Here is a 22,555-nt window from a genome sequence, read left to right as displayed (position 1 = left end):
GAAGGATTAAAAAAAATTGAAAAGCGATTGACCAAGTGTATAGAGCTCCAAGGAGATTATGTTGAAAAATAAAAAAAAATTTACCCAAAAAAAATTGTTTTTTCATTCTAAGGACTTATTGAACTACCCTAGTATCATGATTATTATTAAACAAAATGTTTCCGCAAACTAGAAGATTCACTAAACATAATTATTTATGAAACATGAACTTTCATCAAATGTAATCCTTGATCAAAAAGGATGTTTTATCTAAGAATATGGCTTAGAAAACACGATATTTCATCAAACATCGTATTCAATACTGAACACGATGTTTCATCAAGCATAGTCATTTAATAAACTTAATCTTTTTCCGAACGAGATGTTTCATTTAAAACAATCTTTCATCAAATGTAATATTTGATCAAATGCAATGATTATTAAAAGCAATGTTTTAGCCAACACGGTATATCCTAAAACATCGTGTGATTATGTTTCAGGTCACACGATGTTTCAGAAACATAACCTTTGATCAAAGATAAATGTTACTAATTAAAAAAAATTGTTAGTTCGAATAATGTGTTATATAAAACAATAGAATTTTTCCTTACCAGGAATGATTCAACTTTATATGAAATATGATACCTTTTGATGAAAACGTTTTACCGGAAGCCAAGTAGCTTTGAGAAAATTGAGTCAACATTAATTAGTTGATTGCAAACTCTGAATATAATCTACTAATTAGAAAGTAATTTAAACTTCGTCAATTTAATTATTAATTTGTGCGCGTAGATTTTAAATTGTAATAATGATTGCGTAGATAGCAATTATCGACAATATTCTAAACCTTTGGAAAATGAATGAAAAATATTACCAGAGGAAGAACGGCAACCAGCAAGCGAGGAAGGCAGACATGATTATTCCCAAAGTTCTCGCCGCTTTTCTCTCTCTCTTCATTTTACTACTGCTGGTAATTGGAGGTTCTTCCGGTAAAGGTTCTGGAGGTGGCAATCCAGCCAATCCTGCAGATATTCCATTAATTTGAAGATGTTTATTCAGCAAAGCTGCAGCTACCTTGCTCCTGAAACATCCGAAATTTAATATTAGAAAATCGCATCTGGAAATGTTCCAAAATTATTTGGTTGTCTCAAGCAAAACTTGGTTGCCTCAAGCAGAGCTTTCGTTGATTAAACCAAATTTTTGGTTGCTCTAAACAAATCTTTTGGTAGATGGAATGTTTGTTAGTTTTAATCAAAAAAATAGATTGAAAGGAGTTTTTTCCTTTATTTATTTTTATCTCTACCACATAGTGTTTTTTATTTTTGATTCTTAACCTGTCTTTCTCTGAGAATGTTTTAGAACCTTTTCAAAGTGAAATTTCCTTTTTGATCTCTTAGAGTGAAATATGTTCTATCTTCCATCACAATGTAAATGCACTGAATTGCGAATAATAGGAGCAGAATATAATAGAAAGAATTCGTAGAATAAATCCGGATGGCTTTTATACGTACTTCTCTGTCCAAGGCTGTTGAGAAAAGATCGAATTTCGTTGGAAAGATGCAATTTTTGCAAGGATGTTTGTGGTGACTAAAAATGTATACAAGTTTTCTAATAAATCATTTCTATGAAGTATTTTATTGTATATTAATCGTGAATATTACTTTTGTGTACTTTTATTTTCGCGAATCATTTCTAATAGCCAAATAAAGTTTTCTTAATGAGTTTGTTTATTATTTAATAATTGTTTAAGCATTTTATATATTTTGAAACAATTTTTTCATCATTTTTGATCCCGACTGATCAGTACCACCACAGCGAGATAAAATAATTAGGTAATATAACAATTAGTAGGTGTCATTTAATTGGTTTCTGTTTACTTGAACAATTTTTTATTGTTTAAACATAACTTTGTTGGAAAAGGGAAAAATTTGTATGTTTTGTCGAAACAAGTGTTTAAAAGAAAATGATTTCTTTATTAGAAAAAGTTCCAAGGCACAAAGTCTGTTATTAAACAACAGTTTCAATATGGCCTTTAACCTTTTTCTGCTACCATTATGTATAGTTGAAACACTGGCATTTTTATTACAAAGTCTACAGATAATAAAAACGCGACTCAGCGAAATTACTATAGAGTTTCTTATCAATTCAGGAGTATAATTTTATAAATCGATTTTTCCATTGAACCTTGAACAAAAATATAACTAAGGAATTCCTGGGAATTTAAAAAAATAAAAAAATTAACGATCAGTTTGGATAACACATAAATGTTTTAATTCAATTTGAAAAAAAATTTAAAAACGTAGAAGAAAAGTTAAAAATTGCGAATCTTGACAAAAACCGACAGAGTAGACGAACAATTAAAAAGCGAAGAAAGGAAAATCCTACTTACTCTTTCTCCTTTTCTTAATTTTTCAAATTTAAATTGAAGCATTGAAGATTATGCCAACCAAAATCAAAATTTCAATGAAATAGTCCAATTTTTAGCTAAGAAAGATATATTTTGTAACAAAAACAGAATACTGCAAGTTTCTGTTAAAACAAAAATCTTCAATAAAAAAGTAAATTTTTACCATAGAAAAACAACTTTTAACTAATTAGTAGAAATTTTAACCAAAATATGAATTTTCTACGAATTAGTTGAATTTAAAATCCAAAAGATAAAAAAATGAATTATTTGCGAAGAGGTACATGGTCAAATAAAAAAATTAATTTTGAACCAGGAAGATTAATTTTTAATAAAACAGTTGTATTATTATTAGAAAAAGATTACCTTTCTTAGAAAAAAGGTAAGTTTTCAGAGTACATGAATTTTTAATAAAATATTTGACTAACTTAAAAAGTCAGAGTTTCTGCAAAAAAGTTCAGTTTTTACCCATGGAATACGAATTTCTAATTCAATTTTCCACCAAATAGTTGGACTTTCGACTAAATTGTTCAATTTTGAAGCCAAAAACACACCTTGTCATCATTAAAAGTTAATGAGCAGAATTCCTGAAAGGAAAATCAAGAATCCAACGACCAAATTTGGACAATCAAAATAAATTTTTCCTATTGAAATCTGCAAAAAAAATGGTTCTCCTTTCTTCCCTAAAAAAAAAAAAGAAATAAAACCCATCCCTTCAGACAAAAAAAAAGGAGGAAAGAAAAATGAGAAGGCAATCAACCAAATCCCCTTACTTCTCGCTATTTTTTTTTCTTTTTGTTTTTTTTCTTTTTCCATAAATAAATAATTTAATAATAATAATTAGACAATATTATATTAAATAATATTAATATTAATTAATTATTATTATATTATTTTATTATATTATTAGAGGCTCAAGAGCCTGGGTGGTTCAAGAGCCTCGGTGGCTCAGTTGGTTAGACACTCGGACTTGACCTCAGAGGTCCGGGGTTCGATCCCTGAGTCGCTACCTCTGGAAATTTTTCAATGTAAGAAGTGGAATATAGGAAAAGTTGACAAGTAAAGAAATGAAAAAGGGTAAAGTAAGAAGTGAAAACGTTGAATAGTGGAAAAGTGAAAATTGTGAAAGTGATAAGTGGAAAATTGAGAAGTGGAAAAGTGCAAACAGAAGTGAAAAGTAAAATAATGGAAAAATGAAAAATTTGAAAAAGTGAGAAGTGTAATAGTGGAAAAGTTGAAAAGAAGAAAAGTAGAAAAGTGGAAGAGTTTAAAGTGGAAAAGTGAGAAGTAGAAAAGTGTAGAAGTAATCAGTGAAAAAGTGAAAAAGTAAGATGTGAAAAAGTAAAAACATGAAAAGTGAGAAGTGCAAAAGAGTAAAAGTGATAAGTGGAAAATTGAGAAGTGGAAACGTGAAAGTGAAAAGTGGAAAAGTGTAAACGTTGAAAAGTGAAGAAGTTAGAAGTGGAAAAGCAGAAAAGTAGAAAAGATAAAAGTGGAAATGTCTAGAAGTGAAAAGTGGAAAAGTGAAAAAGTGAGAAGTGGAATTAAAAAAAGAATAAAATAAAAAGAGAAAAATTAAGAAGTAGAAAAGTGGAAATGTTGAAAAATAAAAAAGTGTAATAGTGGATAAGTTGAAAAGTTGAACAGTGAAAAGTGGAAAAATAAAAAGTAGGAATGTTAAATATTAATTTCTTTTAGTTTAAAAAAATTCCATAGTGAAACTTGAGTGTTTGAAATTAAAGTAAGAATTTAAATTTTGATTTACTTTGATTTTGATTTTTTAAATCTTAAAAAGTGGACTTTGTGGGGTTAGGAAAGCAATGGGCTTATGCTTTGGAAAGTGAAAAAATCAGAAGTGAAAACTGAAAATATTAAGTGCAATTCAAGTTCCTAGAATTCTTTATTTAAATTTAAATATTGGACACTAAAGAAGTACTAAAAATTTCATTTATACTGAATTACATAATTTCTAAAATATTAAGAAAAGCAGACATTTTAGAGTTATGAAAGTAATGAGTTTATACTGCAAAATGTGATAAAAAATTGAAAAAGTGAGAAATGGAAAAGTTGAAAAGCCAGACCTTATTTTACTTTCGCAGAATTTCTGGGTTAAATTTAAATCTTTGCCTATAAAAAATTAAAATTTGGATGCATTCTCTCTAGTTTTTTTAAATCTTTGAAAAAAATAGTTTTAGAGTTGGAAAATCATTTTGTTTAACTTCCAGTGCTTGCATAACATCGTATTAAGAAAATATGACTCAAAAAGGTTTCCAATGACGAATGTAATGTTAAATAATTTAGTTGATCGTGGAAAATTCAATTAGAGCTTAGTGAGATTTTAATATGACCTTGTGGTTGAGAACGCGTTATACATGCAAACCTTGAAATCGAGAATGGAGACGAATGCTAAATTCTCTATTCCCTATTCCCTCTGGAATGAATGAATGAAGGTATGGAGTTCGCGCCCACCTGTCAGAGAAAATAAAATATTATTGCATCTAGCATGGGGACAATATCAATGTAAATGGAAATAGATTCGTTTGACGATATCTGCTTGGTCATTTTTGCATATCTATATATATATATATATCCCCAGAAAGGGAAAATATGAAATTACGTTAATGCATTTTTATTCAAAAAAAGATGATGTTCCAAAAAACTAAATCAATTTTACAATCAGATAAATTTTCAAGGAAAAATTTGAATGTTCAACAACAAAAAAAGATTTATTTGCAAAGTAGTCAAATTTTTAATGCGAAAATATCAATTTTTAAGCCGTGATATGATTTTTCAACAAAATAGTACATTTACAACCAAAGAGTTGAAGTTTCCCCCAAAGAGACGAACTGTAAACTAAGAATTTTGTTTTACTACAAAAGAAAAATTTTGAAACAAATATTCTTTAATTTTCAACTAAAACGATGAATCTTAATTTAAGAAATGAATCTTTTAAAAACAGTTGAAATTTTTAAAATTTGATTTGGAATTTTAAACTAGAAATAATCTAATTGAGGAAAAAAAGCAGATTTTTTACCTACAAGATTTATTTTTATCAAAATGATTCAACTTTGAACCTAGTAGTTGAATTCTAAATTAATAAACCATTAAAAGAAATTATTTTTTTAACCCAGAAGACAAATTTCGAACCAATTAAAAAAAAAATTTAATAAATTCAAACAATCTGATAAAAATTCATGCCAAAAAAGACAAATCTTCTAGATAAAAGTTGAATAGACGATTTTTTAAAATAAAAAACACTCATTTTTAACCAAAAAACATGAACTTTTAATTAAGTAGTTGAATCCACAAGTAAATAAGGTTTTAATTTTCAATCAATTCTAGTTCAATTTTCCAGCCGAAAACGTTGATTTTGAATAAAAAAAGTTTTTTTTTTCAAATCATGTAGTTGCATTTTTTTCATTTTATTAAACTTTTGAGCCAAAAAACCCATTTTTTATCAAAAAAGGTTAATTTGTAATCAAAAAGCATAATGTTCTACCCAAAAGATAAAATTTTAATAAATTGTATGAAATTTTAATTAATTATAGTTTAATTTTTACGTAAAAGATACAATTTTAAATAACAGTAATTTTTGTTTAAAAAATTAATTTAAAAAAAAAATAATTTCGTATTCAAGTAGACTAATTTTTTACAAAAATTTCAAAATTTTTACATGCAAATATCAGTTTTTAACACAAAAAGATGAATTTTCAACCGTATATTTTAAGTTTCAGGTAAAAAAAATAAAAATAAAAAAAATGATCAAACAAAAATTGATATAGTAATATTTTATCAAAAACAAAGTAACTAAAATGAAATAAATGAATAAAATTTTCACCTCAAATATTAAATTTTCAATGAAAAAGACAAATTGTTAATGAAAATTTAAAACTAGGAAGGTAATGTGAAAAATTCTTGAAAATAAAACCAAGAATCTAAAGACATAATTTGGACAATCACTATAAAATGTTCATATTACAATCTGGAAAAAATTTGTTTTTCCCCCTAAAAAAGAAAAGAAAAAATTTGTTTTCCCTTTGGAAAAAAATGAAAAAGAGAAAATAAAAAATAAAAAATTTGGTTGGTTGCCTTCTCATTTTTCATTCCTGCGCTTTTTTAGAGGGGAAAAAATAAATTTTTTGTTCAGATTGCAATAGGAACATTTTATCGTGGTTGTCCAAATTTCGTCGTTTGAATTTTGGTTTTATTTTCAGAAAATTTTCACATTAACTTGATTATTGGACGTTAGATAGGATGCTAAATTTAATTTTTATCTTATTTAAATTTCCTAAATCTTAACTAGAAAGGTTAACTTTCAACCAAGAAGCCTAATTTTCTGTCCAGAAAATTAATTGTTTATATGAAAAGACAAATTTTCAGCCAAGATCTTTATTTTTACTAAAATATTTGAATTTCCAATCAAAACAGATGCATTTTCAACAAAAAAGATACAATTTTAAACATGAACAATTATTTTCTACCTAGAAGATTTTTTTTTTAATGGAAAAGACGTATTTTAACTCAATAGTGGAATTTTCAACCAAATAGTTAAATTCTCAATGGAGATGATTACTTTTCTACACAGAAGATCAATTTTTAGCTAAAAAAAGACAAATTTTCAAAAAATTAATAATTTTTTACCAAGTAGTTCAATTTTTAAGTAAGGAAAATAATCTTCTACAATAAAAAAAGAATGTTAAAAAACACATGAATTATCAACCAGATTGTTGTATTTTCAACTAAAAAGACAAACATTCTGCAAAACTCTGGTTTTTCTAAAATGTTGGATTTTCAATAAAAAAGTTGATTTAAAAAAAATTTACTGATCCTAAAAAAAGTTCAATTTTGTATTAAAAAAGATGAAATTCTTACCTAGAGAAGCGTCTTTAAATACGTCGTGTTTTTAAAGAAATAGTTAAATTTTTGATCAAATAGTTAAATTTTTAACAAAATAGTTAAATTTTTAAGCAAGAAGATCAATTTCCAATCAAGAAAATATATTTAGCATAAAAACGACGGATTTTCGACCAAAATATTAATTTATAAAACAAATATGTAATTGAATTTTGAAACAAAGCAGATAAATCTTTAACCAAATAGTTCAACTTTTAACCAAAAGCTATCAAAAGGGATGCATTTTTTAAACAAAAAGACAAATTTTCAATTAAGATTTTTTTGTTCGAAAAAGAATAAAATGCAACCAGATTGTTACATTTTTAAGCCAAAAAGACAAATATTTTACAAAATTTTTGCATTTTTAATGAAAGAGACGAATTTGCCACAAAATACATAAATCTTTAACTAAAAAGAAGAATTTTCAAGCAAGGAGTTGAATTTCCAAACGAGAAATAAATTCAGAGAAAATAAGATATGATTGCATCTGCTGGCAATGCGAGAGTATCTAAAAATGTAAATGGATTCTTTTGACGATTTCTACTTTTTTCATATTTACATATACATACGTGTCAATATCTGAATTCAGAGCGGACAAATAGAAAATTGAACTTGTTGGCTGAAAATGACAACTAGTCTGACATGAGGGGAGAATCTCAAATTCTCGTTGACATTACAGAGTCAGAGGGTGAATGATAAATTGATTTCTTCTTTTTTCAAACTGACACTCTTGCACTTTTATCCAAACGCCTTAATCTATCAACATTTCAATTAAAAACATTTGCTCTTTTATCAAAATAGATCGATTTTTCATCAAATTGTTTAATTTTTAACCAAAAATATGACTACCAAAAAATGGCTACCAAAAAGACAAATTTTCAACGAATGAGTAGAATTTTTAACCATAAAAATATATTTTCAACCAGAATGAAACCTTTTTTACAAAAAAAAAAATTGCAACCAAGTAGTTTAATTTTTAAACAAAGATATGAATTTCTAACGATAAACAAATTTTCTACTGAGCAGACAAATTTTTTAACAAAGATGTTACATTTTTATCGAACAATGTGAATTTTCAATGGAAAAAATGTTAGTTACAAAAAAGGAAAATTTTCAAAAATGTACTTGAATTTTGAAAAAACGATATGAATTTTCAAACCAAAAAGGAAAATTTTCTACCTAAAAGACGACTTCTCAATTAAATAGTTGAATTTTTAAACAGCAATATGAATTTAAAAAAAATGTTCGTGTAAATAAACAAATTCTTAAACCAACTACTAGAATTTTTATACAAAAATATGAATTTTAAACAAAAAATGAAACATTTTTACCAAATAGTTGAATTTTTAAAGAACAATATGAATTTTCAACCAAAAAGACAAATTCCTAAGAAACTAGTAGAAATTTCAACAACAAAATATAAATTTCCAATCAAAAGGGGAAATTTTCTACCAAAAAGACAAATTCTAAACCAAATAGGTACAATTTTAAAGAAAAATATGAATTTTTAACCAAAAATTTAAAAAAATTAAAGGACAAATTCTCAACAAACTTGTAGAATTTTTCCACGAAAAGTATTAATTTTCAACCAAAAGGAAACTTTTCTACCAAAAGATGATTCTCACCCAAATAGTTGGATTTTTAAAGAAAAATATGAATTTTCGAAAAAAAACGGCTTAATAAATACACCAATTATCAATCAACTAGTAGATTTTGAAAAAAAAAATAGGAATTTTTGACTAAAAAGGAAAATTTTCTACCTAAAAGACGACTTCTCAATCAAATAGTTGAATTTTTGAACAGCAATATGAATTTTAAAAAAAAGTTCGTATAAATAAACAAATTCTCAAACCAACTACTAGAATTTTTATACAAAAATATGAATTTTAAACTAAAAATAAAATTTTTCTACCAAATAGTTGAATTTTTAAACAGAAACATGAATTTTCAACCAAAAAGTCAAATTCCTAAGCAAGTAGTATAGATTTCAACCAAAAATATGAATTTTCAATCTGAAGGAAAAATTTTCTACTAAAAAAAAATTCTCAACCAAATTGTTAAATTTTTAAAGAAAAATATGAAGTTTCAACCAAAAAATTTTCGAATTGAAGGACAAATTATCAATAAAATCGTCAAATTTTTCTCCTAAAAGTATGAATTTTCAACCAAAAGGAAGGTTTTCTACAAAAAAGACGATTCTCACCCAAATTGTTGAATTTTTAAAGAAAAATATAAATAAAAAACAAAAATGCAATAAATACACAAATTCTAAATCAAGTAGTAGATTTTGAAACCAAAATATGAATTTTCTAACAAAAAGGAAAATTTTCTACCAAAAAGACGAATTCTTAATCAAATAGTTGCATTTTTAAACAGAAATATGAATTTTAAATAAAAAGACAAATCCTTCAGCAAGTGGGAGAGATTTTAAACAAAAATATGAATTTCCAACCAAAAAGAAAAATTTTCTACCAAGAAGACGAATTCTCAACCAAATAGTTGAATTTTTTAAGAAAAATAGGAATTTCCAACCAAACAATTTTTCTAATAGATGGACAAATTCTCAAGAAACTAGTGGAATTTTTAACGCGAAGTTTGAATTTTCAACCATGAGGAAAATTTTCTACCAAAAAGTCGAATTCTCAATCGAATAGTTGAATTTTTAAACAGCAATATGAATTAAAAAAAAATTCTTATGAATAGACAAATTCTCAAATCAACTACTAGAATTTTCAATCAAAAATATGGTTTTTAATCCAAAAAGTAAAATTTTTTACCAAATAGTTGAATTTTTGAACAGCAATATGGATTTTAAATAAAAAGACAAATCCTCCAGAAACTAGTAGGGATTTCAACAAAAAATATAAATTTCCAACCAAAAAGAAAAATTTGCAACCAAGAAGAGGAATTTTCAACCAAATGTTTAAAGTTTTAAAGAAAATTTGAATTTCCAACCAACAAATTTTTCTAATAAAAAGACACATTCTCAACAAACTAGCAGAACTTTTTACGACAAGTATGAATTTTCAACCAAAAAGGAAAATTTTCCACCAGAAAGACCCATTCTCAACCAAATAGTTGAATTTTTTAAGAAAATTATGAATTTTCAAAAACATTAATAAATAGACAAATTCTCAATCTACTAGTAGATTTTGAATTCAAAATATGAATTTTCAACCAAAAAGGAAAATTGTACACCAAAAGGATGAATTTTCAACCAAATAGTTAAATTTTTAAACAGAAATATGAATTTTTAATCAAAAAGACAAATTGTCAATGAACTAGTAGAGATTGTAATGAAAAAAAAAGATTTTTCAAGCAAGAAGGAAAATTTTCTATCAAATAGACGAATTGTCAGACAAAAAGTAAAATTTTTGAAAAGAAATTAAAACTTTCAACTAAAATGACAAATTCTTAACCTAATAGTAGATATTTTAACATAAAATATAAATTTCCAACCCAAAAGGAGAATTTTCTACTAAAAATACATATTCTGAACGTATTAGCAGAATTTTTAACCAGAAATCTATCCAAAAAAAGAAAACAAATTTTTAATAAAACAGTTCGATTTTCAATGAAAGACAACAAACTAAAAAAATGAATGTTCGACCAATCTGCTTACTTTTGAATGTGAAAGGGTTCCCAACGAAAATAATTTATATACCAAAACAAATTAATTTTAAAGAAAATAATTACATTTTTAACCAAAAAAAAAGATGAATTAAAAAAAAGTAATAGTTGATACATCAACCAAAAAACATTTTAATTGTGTATAAAAAAACCTAAATTTTTTATTAAATTCTGAAAGTAAAATTTCTAATCAAGATAAATGAATTTTTAAGCGAACAATTGAAGTTTTAACCAAAAAAATGAATCTTCTTCCCAGTAGACTAATTTTCTATAAAAAAAGAAGAATTAGAAAATAAATCCTTGCATTTTTGCGAAATAAGATAAATTTTATTTATATGAGATTAATTTTCTATGAAAAATTAAAATTCTTAACCAAATAGTTGGATTTTAAACAAGAAGATTAATTTTCTACATAAAAGAGGAATGTTCAACAAAATATTGTTTTTCATCAAGAGCATCAATTTTTCAACCAAACAAATGTATTTTTGACCAACAAGATTAATGTTAAAGGCAAAAGATTAATTTTTTATGTATAAAAAATTCGAATTTTCAAGAAAATATCAATTTTTATTTAAAAAATTAAGTTTTAAATGAAAAAGATGAATTTTAAATTAAAATATAAATTTTGAACGAAAAAGTTATATTTTTAATCGAAAAGTTAATTTTTTGGCCAAAAACACGATTTTTTGAACAAGAACATTAGTTTTCTAGTCAAAAAGTTATTTTTCCATATAAAAAGGCGAATTTTAAATAAAAATATGAATTTTTATGTATAGAATTACATTTTAAAGCTAAACATGAATTTTCAGCAAAATAGCTGAATTTTCAATCAAAAATTTGAATTTTTGATAAAAATGAAGAAATTTCAAAGATTATAAAATAATTTTTAATCCAAAGTTAAAATTCCAAAAACAAGTTTTAATAAACCAAATTAATCAACTTGTTTAGTTTTTAGAGCCAAAAAGATCAGTTTTCAAAAAACTGCATAAATCTGCAACCAAAACATGAACAGTTGAATTCAAACAAATAGGGTGATTTTTCTACTAAAAGATTAATTTTTTACCGAAAAGATTAATTTTCCATTGAATCAATCTTAGTTAATTCTCAATTAAGACAGAAGAGTTTTTAATCAAAGATTTGCATTTTTTTAAGAAAAAGTTAAATTTTCAATCAAATAATCTACTTTTCATTAAAAAATTCCAAATTTCAATAATAAATATTAGCCTTCAAGCAAAAACGAAAGAGTAAAATTTTTATTACAAAAAATGTAATTTCAATCGAATCAAATTTGTCTTGAATAAAAAATAATAATGTTTAAGAAAATAATTGATTCTACAACCAAAATAGATTAAGTTTGAACTAAAAAGCTTATTTCCAACCGAAAAGTTGAAAAGTATCAAAAAGGAAAATAAAGAAAAGTTCAGTTTTCACTTTTCACTTTGAACTACAGCAGAAATGAAATTTGTTTCTTTTTTATAAAGAGTAATTTATTTTTATTAACAGATTAATTGATCTTAATTTAATCATTATTATTTCTAGATTATTAGGAGTATTTCATTTATTTTTTCATTCACTATATTTTTTATCTCAATTTAAAATGATTAGTTGAACTGAGTTTATTCTGACAAGTTATTTTTACTTCCATATCGTACCAGGAATAAAATTTAATTTTCCTTCGGATTTTTATAGTAAAATACAAGAATCAATATTTATACAATAAACTAGAAATTTTTTGAAATATTTGATAAAGTAGTAAATTGGAAAACTGAGTTGAATTGAAAATAATGCAAAAGAATGGAAGTAAGATTTATGTCCAATTTGAGATTCTATCTTCTCTCACTTTGTGAGATTTTTATGTCTGGGTGTAGATGCCTCGTTTCACGAGATACGTATGAAAAATGGTACAAGAAAAATGGTTCGACCCATATATCTAGACACTAGATTTTCTGTTAAATAATTGGTTATTTGTATTGTTGAAATAAAATTTAGTTTTTCATAAATTAGTTGAATTTTCGATATAAAGAGATAAATTTTCAACACATTATTTAAACTTTCAACCAGAAAACATGATTTTTTAAAAAAGAAGGTTTTTTTTCTACCAAGAAGAAGAACTTTTTATAAAATAGTTCAATCCTCTATCAATAGTTGAATTTTAAATTAAAACAGAATTTTTTTAAATCAAATAGTTGATTTTTTAACCAATAATATTAATTTTATATCCAGAAGATTAATTTTCAATATTAAAAGACGAACTTTGAATAAAAAAGATAAATTGTTAACCAAGAAGATTAATTTTCTATAAGAAGACGAATTTTCAAGCAGATAGTTAAATTTTCATCCAAGAATAATTTTCTATAAAAAGGACGAATTTTCAAATAAAATATGAATTTTTAATAAAATATGTAATTTCGCAATCAAGTCAGATGAATTTTTAACCGAATATTTGAATTCACAACAAAAAATTTGTCAATTTAGAAGATACATTTTCCATAAAAATGGCTCATTTTTAACCGAATAATTGAATTTTTAATCAATAATATTAAAGTTCTACCCAGAAAACTAATTTCCAAAATAAAAAGACGAGCTTTAAACCAAAAAGATTAATTTTCCATAAAAAGACAAATTTTCTATCAAGTAGTTAAATTTTTTATTAAAAAGATTAATTCTTTATTCATCAAAGAATAATTTGCTGAATAAAAAGATTAATTTTTAATCAATAGTACTCATTTTCTACCCAGAATATTAATGTTCAATATAAAAAGACTTATTTTGACCCTAAAAGATGAGTTTTTAACCAACAATGTTATTTTTTTACAAAAAGACGAATTTTCAATCAGGAATAATTTTCTCCATAAAAAGGCGAATTTTCAAACAAAATAAAAATTTTTAACCAAATATTTTTATTCGCAATCAAGGCAGATTATTTTTTAACCAGATATTTAAATATTCAACTAAAACAAAAATGTCAACTGAGAAGATCCATTTTGTATAAGAAAAAGAATTTTTAACTAAATATTTGTATTCTCAACCATGAAATTTAATTTTCAAAATAAAAAATGAATTTTAGAATTAGAACATTAATTTTCTGTGAAAAAGACTAATTTTTCACCAATAATATTAATTTCTCACCTAAAAAATTAATCTGCAATATGAAAAGACGAACTTTAAATCAAAAAGATCAATTTTGATCAAACCAGATTAATTTTCTAGAAAAAGACAAATTTTCTACTGAATAGTTGAATTTTTTATTCAGAAGATTAATTCTTTATAAAAAAGACTAACATTCAGCGAGAACTTTTAATTTCCATCAAAGAATAATTTTCTGTATAACAAGACAAATTTTTAAAAAAGTAGGAATTTTTAAGAAAATATCTAAATTAACATTCAAGAGAGAGATACATTTTAAATCGAATATTTGAATTTTAAAGAAAAAAGTGATTTTCAACCAATAGGATTAATTTTTAACCAAGACTATTAATTTTACACTCAGAAGATTAATTTTCAATATAAAAAGACTAATTTTGAACCTAAAAGATCAGTTTTTAACCAACAAGATTATTTTTCAACAAAAAGACAAATTTTCATCCAAATAGTTGAATTTTCAACCAAGAAGATTAATTTTTTATAAAAAGGGATGAATTGTTAACCACGCAGATCAATTTTCTATTAAAAGACTTTATTTTAACCTGATAGTTAAAATTTTGAAGAATAATATTAACTTTTGACCAAAAAGATTAATTTTCAATATAAAAATACGAACTTCAAATAAAAAAGATGAATTTTTAACCCACAAGATTAATTTGTTATAAAAGTACGATTATATATCTTAATTTATATCATGGGAAAAATTGCACTTTATATCACATTATTATTGTTTGGAGACGAAATTAATCTTATCTTGTCAGATTTTTTGCAGCAAAATTACATTGAGCAAAAAAATTTAATTGCGTGCGAGATGAAATTAAATACCAGAGAGGTAGTAATGCTGAATTCCATGATTCACAAAAGAAAATCATCCATCATACCGTTTTTTTAAAACTTAGACAACCTGCTACATGAAGAAAGACATACAAAATCTCAGATATTTTTCTCGACAATTTTTTGTTCGAAGATTTATTACATTATGAAGTAAAAAAAAATTTTGTTGTGAAGAAATATTTCATTAGAAATTTTGATTAAATTATTATAATTTTTAATATAAAGTCACTAAAGTTTCAAATAAAAGTTGAAATTTTCGGTTTACCATGTTTTTTAAAATGATCATGAATATTCTCAATTTTCAAAAATTTTAGGTTATGTGAGCGGTTTACACTGGAAATGGGTGTTCTTAATAAAAAATTATTAGATGTTAAAGATTAAACATTTATAAAAAAATTACACTTTTGGGTTGTGCTATAGGATTTTTACTGGACATTTACGTTTTTTTAAAACAAAAAATCTGATTTTAAAGGTTCACAATTTTTGAACAATTTTAGGTTACGATAACGTTCTACGCAAAAAATGGTATTTAAAAAACAAAATCATAATGTGGGCGAGAAAATAGTATTTTTATTAGAATAAATTGGATTTTAAAAAAGATTTAAAAATTGAAACACTTTTAAGTTATGTTAGAGTTTCACAACAAAAATTTACATTTTAAAATAAAGGTTAAAGGTCATAATAGTTTTTACAAAATTTGCAATTTTGTTTACAGTTTTAGGTTTTATGTTAACGATTATCACAGGAAATATTTTAAAAAATCATTAGACTATAAAGATTCATAGTTTCTAAACAACTGTAGGTTATGTTATGGGGTTTTATGCAAAAAACTTACATTTTAAAACGTAAATCATCATTATTTGAACCTGATATAGATCCTTTAACAATTTTGGATAATATTAATGTTTTCTGTCAAAAATTTGTATTTTTAATAAAAAATTATATTTGAAAGAAGATTCCCAAATTTGAACAATTGTAGGTTATGTTAGGCTCTCACACCAAAAAATACTATTTGAAAACAAAAATCTTTATAATTTGTAGGTTAAGTTTTTTTAAGTTTCAGGATATATGAATGAAGATAATTAATTTTTTAACAATCTTCGGGTACATTGGAGTCTTATATAATGAAAATGTCGAGAACTGTTATTTTTATAAAAAAATTAGATATGAAAAAAGACTAACAACTTTTAACGATTTTAGGTTATGTTAACATTCTAACCAGAAATGGGCGATTTTCAATAAAAAGCATTATATTTAAAAGAAGATTTGCAATCTTAAGCAATTTTTATTTACGTTAGATTAGCGTTTTTACCTAAATTGGTATTTTGAAGAAAAAATCTTTTAATCTCAAAGAATATTTATAATTCTTGAACAATAATAGGTTATGTTAATTTATTTCGTAGAAAATTAAAATTCTGTATAAGATATACAACGGTTTGATTGTGGAGATAGTGCTAAAAAATATTATTATATATTATATTATATTAGGTTACAAAAATTATATAATATAATAGATATTATAAAATAAAATTAAAAACAAAAATGTAATAAAAGTAAGGTTGTATTTTAATAAAATTTTTTAATTAAATATATATCATGTTGGATAATAAACATAATAAAAAGAGTAATTTAATTCGTTAATTAAATATATAAATGGTCATAAATTCTACTTTCAAGCAATGCTTTCCTCTAAGTGGTCTGGGAAGTTTTTGGCCTGGCACGTTTATTATGGCTGACCCTGATCGACCTTATCTACTCAATTGCTTTTCTTCATCCCGAGTTCAAGTCGTTTAATAGTGATTGGATAGCAAGAATTTTCTTTATTCAAACTTGAAATACTGGGTCGTTACTCTGTCAACACAAACTCCTACAATTATTATTAAATAGCTATTTTACTAAAAATCAGTACAAAGTGCTGTAAAAATTAAGAGAAAAAGGACAGTTTTTTTTTTAAATAGGGAAATAAATTTTTTTCAATTGAATTTATGAGGGTAATATATTTAATTCAATTTAAAACACTTAATATTTCTAACATAAATTTTCCTCTATTTAAATGAATTTTTGAATTAAATGATAAAGCTTTAAAAAGTTTCTAGGCTTTTAATCAAAACCGAATGGAATTCAATCAAAAAAGCAAATTTTCAATAAAATAGTTAAATTAGAAAACAAAATAGTTGAAATAAAAAGAAAGATTCATTTTTAGCCAAAAATTAAGTTTATACATTTTCAATTTAGAAAATTAATTTTCAATAAATATACTATTTTTCAATCAAAAAGGACACTTTCCAACCAGCTAGTTGAATTTTTAATCAGATAGTTACATTTTTAAATAAAAAAAAATCAATTTCAAACAAATAATAGAATCGTTAAAAAATTAATATTGAATTTCAATCATTTTATTTTTTAATTTATGCGTTTCTCAAAATAAGAATTCTAGAAATGCAGAGAAGGAAAAAGAGAAGAGGAAAAGTAAATTCTTCTCTCAACGTGGGGTCTCGAGCGATGCGGAAATAATGAAAAAGGAAAAAATGCAGGAAGAGGAGTGTCAGTAATAATCGTCCAGATAAGACATTTTCAATCCCGTTGTGTAAAAGACATATAAAATACATAAAGAGGGATATCAAATGTCAAGTTTATGTGAAAGTGTTTCTGCTTTTATCTCTCACATTATTAGCGATACAAAGCAGTTGCTTTTTTGACGCTGTGAAAATTATTTACAATCAAATCGTACCTAAATTCAACTACGAAATTTCTGAAAATTTAAAAAAAAAACCAAGCATACAACGATCTAATTTGGGCAACACACTAGTAAATGTCTCAGTTAAAATAAAAAAATAAAAATTTAAAGAGGAAAGAAAAAGAAAATATTGTTCAAATTCCTTTGTTTGTTTTTCCATCTCGCCGTTGTTTATATTGAATTTTTAGAAGTGTTTTTAGGGTTTCTTAGCCCTGGGCAGAAACCCTTATACGTTCGATAACGTTTCGAATCGTCCAGTCGCCTTACTTTTTTCCAAGAAGAAGTGAGGGGAAAGGGAAATGATAGAAGGAGAATTAGAGGAATTGACAAAAAATGTGGGAGGATAAGTCAGGAAAGTAGTGGAGGAAAGGGAAATGCGGGAGAAGTAGGCTAAGTGATAGGAAATAAGGGGAGGGGTGATCTGAAAAGGGAGGGAAAATGTTGGGAAAAGAAGAAGAAAATATCGGCGGGGAAGTGAGGCGAAGTGAAGTGACGAAAAAATAATGGGATGGAAAATTATGGGGACAAGAGGAAATAGGGGAAGGTAGAGGAAATGCGGTAAGGGAAAAAAGAGGAAGTTAGGACAGGAGAAATAGTACAAGTGAAAGGAAATGAGTTGATGAAATGAGATGGAAAGAGGGTTAGGGAAGTAGTAGGAAGGGAGTGTTGGCTGGGGAAATGAGAAAAGGGCTATCTAGATGAGGAAGGACTTGTGGAAGTGAGATGAAGAGAAGCTTAAAGTGTGGGTAGGGAAAGTAGAGGAGAAGTGGGTAAGTAAGAGAATTAAGGAAAAATGAAGGAAAGTGAGAGCAGGGTCTAGTAAGGCGTAGGAACTGTGAGAAGAGGAAGTTAGGGCAGGAGAAATAGTACAAGTGAGTTGGCTGGGGAAGTGAGGAGAGGGGGTACTAAACAAGGAAGGAGATGTAGAAGTGAGATGAAGCGAAGCTTGAAGTGCCGGTAGGGAAAGTAGAGGAGAAGTGGGTAAGTAGGCAAATGTAGGAAGAACTGATGGACAATGAGATCAGGTTTTATAAAGTGGTATGAAATTCGAGTAGATTAAGTATGTTAGGGACAAGGAAACGAGATGAGGAAAAGTGAGGGCAGAGGAAGTAGATGAAGTGGCAGAAGTGAAGGGAATTGAGAGTAGAGAAAGTAGAAGTGAAGGAAATGAGGGTATGGGAAGTAAGGGGCAATGTGGGAAGAGAAATTAGAGAATGTAGGGAAAATTTTTGGAAATTTTTAAAAGGTAGATAGGAAAATCGCAGGGAAAGGAAATACGCGAAGTGATGGGAAATGACATGAGGGGAAGTAGAGAAACTGAGGAGAGACGTTAAGACAAGAAGTGGTGAAAAATTTAGGAAAAAAGAGAGGCGAAATAAAGTATGAAAAATTAAGCGAGAGAAAATTATAGGAAATAAGAGAATGACAAGTAGGGAAAGAAGGGGAATGAATGAAAATGTTGTGAGAGGAAGTAAGGCTGGAAGAAGTAGAAGAAGTGTGAAAAGCTAAGAAAAATGATGGTTTGGAAATTAAGGGAAAATGTGGGGTGTGGAAGTAAGGGTGGAGGAGGGAAGTGGGGAAATGTAAGATGAGTAGGGGTGGTGTTGTTTAGAACGACTTTCTTTATTATTTTTTTTGTGTATTGTCAAAATTGGAGACTTGGATTCTTGTTTCTTTTTTAATTTTCAAGAATGTCGTAGTTCAATAAAAGAGTCTCATTCCCAAGCGAGAGTAGTCGTCAAATTGAGAGTTATCACTCCATTTTTCCTTGAAAGGTTCTGTAGTTCAATTTTATCGTTGATAGAAATTTTCCGACCAAAAACGTCAGAATCCGTTTCAGTCAAGGTTATTTGATATAAAGAAAGATGGAATGTCCATATATAAAGTGAAACGTAGAGCCTGAGTAAAAATGCATTGTCCAGATATAGACCGAATCGATTTCAGTTAAAAGTAAAGAAAAGAGTCAGTTAGATACAGAAATTAACCGAACGCTCAAGCTCGACGCAAGTAGAAAAGCCAGCGATATAGTTAGACGGATTAGAGCTATACTTGCGGATTTCTTTTTTAAAAATAGAATTCAACATTTCTTCATTGTGAGAATAGAGCGAATTTATTTTCATCAATGGCTCAACTATTCTTTTCTTATAGACCTATTGTTTTGCAGAAATAAACATTTTTTAATTAAAATATCAAATTAATATTATTACAAAATTTTTGCATTTTTTGTACGTATTAGATGCTGTCTAGAATAGGGGGATAAAAGGGGAATAAATTCACTTAAATAAAAGTCATAGAAATAAAATAATTTAATATAATATATAATACTTTTTTATTAAGAACATCCATTTCCGCTAATATACGCTAATATAACCTAAAATTGTTGAAAATTGTGAATCTTGATGATGATTTTTTTAAACAAAAAGGAAATGAAACATTTTTCGAAATTGTAGGTCTTCTGTGAAACATTATTATTTTAGATTAAAATTAAAAAAAAATTATAGCGAAAAGTACTGACCAACTAAAGTCAAAATCCAATCCAAATACCATTAAATCCAATCAAACTGGTAAATTCAGTTTGATCAATCAAAAAACTTTTTTCTTATAAATATTTAGTAATACACAAATATAACTTAATATTCTGAAATTCAATAACAAATTTTTTCATTGCTCACTGAATGGGTTCAGCAGAGATAATATTTAAAAAATGCATTTCCATTTTACGTTTAATTTTAAAATCTTTTTTCAATAACACATTCAACGACCGAATATAAAAAGTAAATACTCACATTTTGCGCAGAAAAAAATGAAAAAATAATATTTACGATATTTTTTATTTCCATGCGTGTTTACATTTGGTTATCCAATTAAAAATAATTCTTAAAAAAATGTAATTGCATTTCTAAAAGGTTGTGTAATTCCTAACTAATTAACTTTATCGCGGGAAATAATGAGAATATTCGCAAGAAAAAACGAATTTTTAACCAAATTGTACACGCTTCAAGCCAAATAAAACATTTTCAACCGAGAAAATCAATTTTTTACTCACAAGGGTGAATTTTCAACAAAAAATGGAATATCTCAATTTTTAGTTATAAATAAAAATAATTTTACAAATAAAAAAAAAGATTAATTACAAAATAGTTGAATTTTCAAGAAAGAATTAATTCCTAACCAAATAGTTTACGTTTTCAAAAAAAAATCAACGAAACTGATAAATCTTCATACAAAAAAAATTAGTCTTTAACTCAAAATATCAATTTTCAAACCGATAGTTAAATATGAATAAATAAGACGCACCTTCCACAAAGAAGATTAATTTTCTACAAAAAGACGAATTTCCAAACTAATAGCAGGAATTTTTAATAAAATAGATAAATCTTTAACAACAAAAAATTAATAAAATACTTAACTTTAAAGAAAATAAATTGATTTTCAACCAAGAATATAAATAACAAAATAAATTCATCTTCAAATGAAAAAAAGAATTTTTAAATAGATAATTAGTTTTTAACAAAAAGATAAACTTTCAGAAAAGAATAATTATATACAAAGAAACATGAATTTTGAACCTTAAGCCTTAAAACATATATAAAGAAATAATTTACGAAATAGTTCAATCATGAAACAAATTTTAACCAGTAAGTTAATTAAAAAAAAAAAATATTAATTTTCAAACCAGATCAATTTTCTGCCAAAAAGGATCAATTTTCGACTAAAAAAATATTTTCCATCTAAAACATAACTATCTACTTTAGAATTCATGTATTTTGTTAAAAATTCGTATCTTTTGCAGAAAAATAATCTTTCAGATTAAAATTTCACCTTCTTTGTGGAAAATTCTACTATTTGGCTAGACACTCATTTTTTTATACGAATAATAATTATCTACTAGCCAAAAGAAGAATTTTCTACAGAACAGTCACATTTTTAACATGATTTTAGTTTTCAAATACACTGTTTTATTTTTTACCAAAATAGTTTAATTGTTATTTACAAAATGTGAAATTTGTAACGAAAAAGGATGGCTTTAACAAAATTGTTGAATTATTACCAAACGATTAGAAAAAGGAAATTGTTAGACCTCGCATAAAAATGAAGATTGTTAGCAGTTTTTCCAGGTGACTTGTTCATTTTTTTTCCTATGTTATATTTCTCCTTTGAAAAATCTGCATTCAATTCAATTCTAGAATCAGTGACCTATCCTTTTACATCGGTTCCCAATTACCATGAGCCCTCTAGATAAAATTTCCGATTCCAACTATGTCTCCCTTTCCGTTTCGACTCTCTAATCAAGTTCTCTTCAAAGGAGGAATTAATTTTTTTTAAAGACATCAGGCAGGGCTCTGCTTGGAATGAAAATTATTAAATAATTAGTGATTTGCTTTCAAGTATATCATGGTTCAATCAGACGAGAGACAAAGCTTTAATGAACTTGCAAATTTATGCGTCTAGTTACTTTATATCAATGCGTATCTTTCGAATGAGATCCTTATATCTTCCATCGCATTCTTTATTCTTTATTTTGTATTCTTAATTCTTTATTCCTAATTCCTTATTCCTTATTCCTCATTTACTATTTTCTCTTTAGTCTTTACCTTTTACCCTTGACCTTTTACTCCTCTATCCTCTATCCTCTATCCTCTATCTTCTATCCTCTATCCTCTATTCTCTATCCTCTATCCTCTATCCTCTAGTAAATAATAACAAATCTCTCCATGGACATCCGTATCTCTTTCTTCGGATTTTTCATTCTCTTTTCGTCATACTGCATTCTTTATTTTACACTCTTAATTCTTTGTTCATCGTTCTTCATTCTACAAGCATCATTCTTCATTCTCTATTCTCTATTCTCTATTCTCTATTCTCTATTCTCTATTCTCTATTCTCTATTCTCTATTCTCTATTCTCTATTCTCTATTCTCTATTCTCTATTC

General features: G+C 25.9%; 1 protein-coding gene across 1 annotated transcript in view; it reads right to left on the bottom strand.

Annotated features, from left to right (window-relative positions):
- LOC117174514 (octopamine receptor beta-1R-like) overlaps positions 1 to 22,555 on the bottom strand; it is a 114,744-nt gene that overhangs the window by 21,627 nt on the left and 70,562 nt on the right. The window contains exon 3 of the mRNA XM_033363697.1: positions 854 to 1,060. Coding sequence (XP_033219588.1) covers positions 854 to 1,060 — 207 coding nt within the window. The remainder of the gene's footprint in view (positions 1 to 853; positions 1,061 to 22,555) is intronic.

The sequence above is a fragment of the Belonocnema kinseyi genome, chromosome 6, assembly GCF_010883055.1.
Source record: "Belonocnema kinseyi isolate 2016_QV_RU_SX_M_011 chromosome 6, B_treatae_v1, whole genome shotgun sequence".
NCBI classification, from domain to species: domain Eukaryota; kingdom Metazoa; phylum Arthropoda; class Insecta; order Hymenoptera; family Cynipidae; genus Belonocnema; species Belonocnema kinseyi.
Note: the sequence above shows the minus strand (reverse complement) of the source record. Positions and strands in the feature narration are given on the sequence as shown.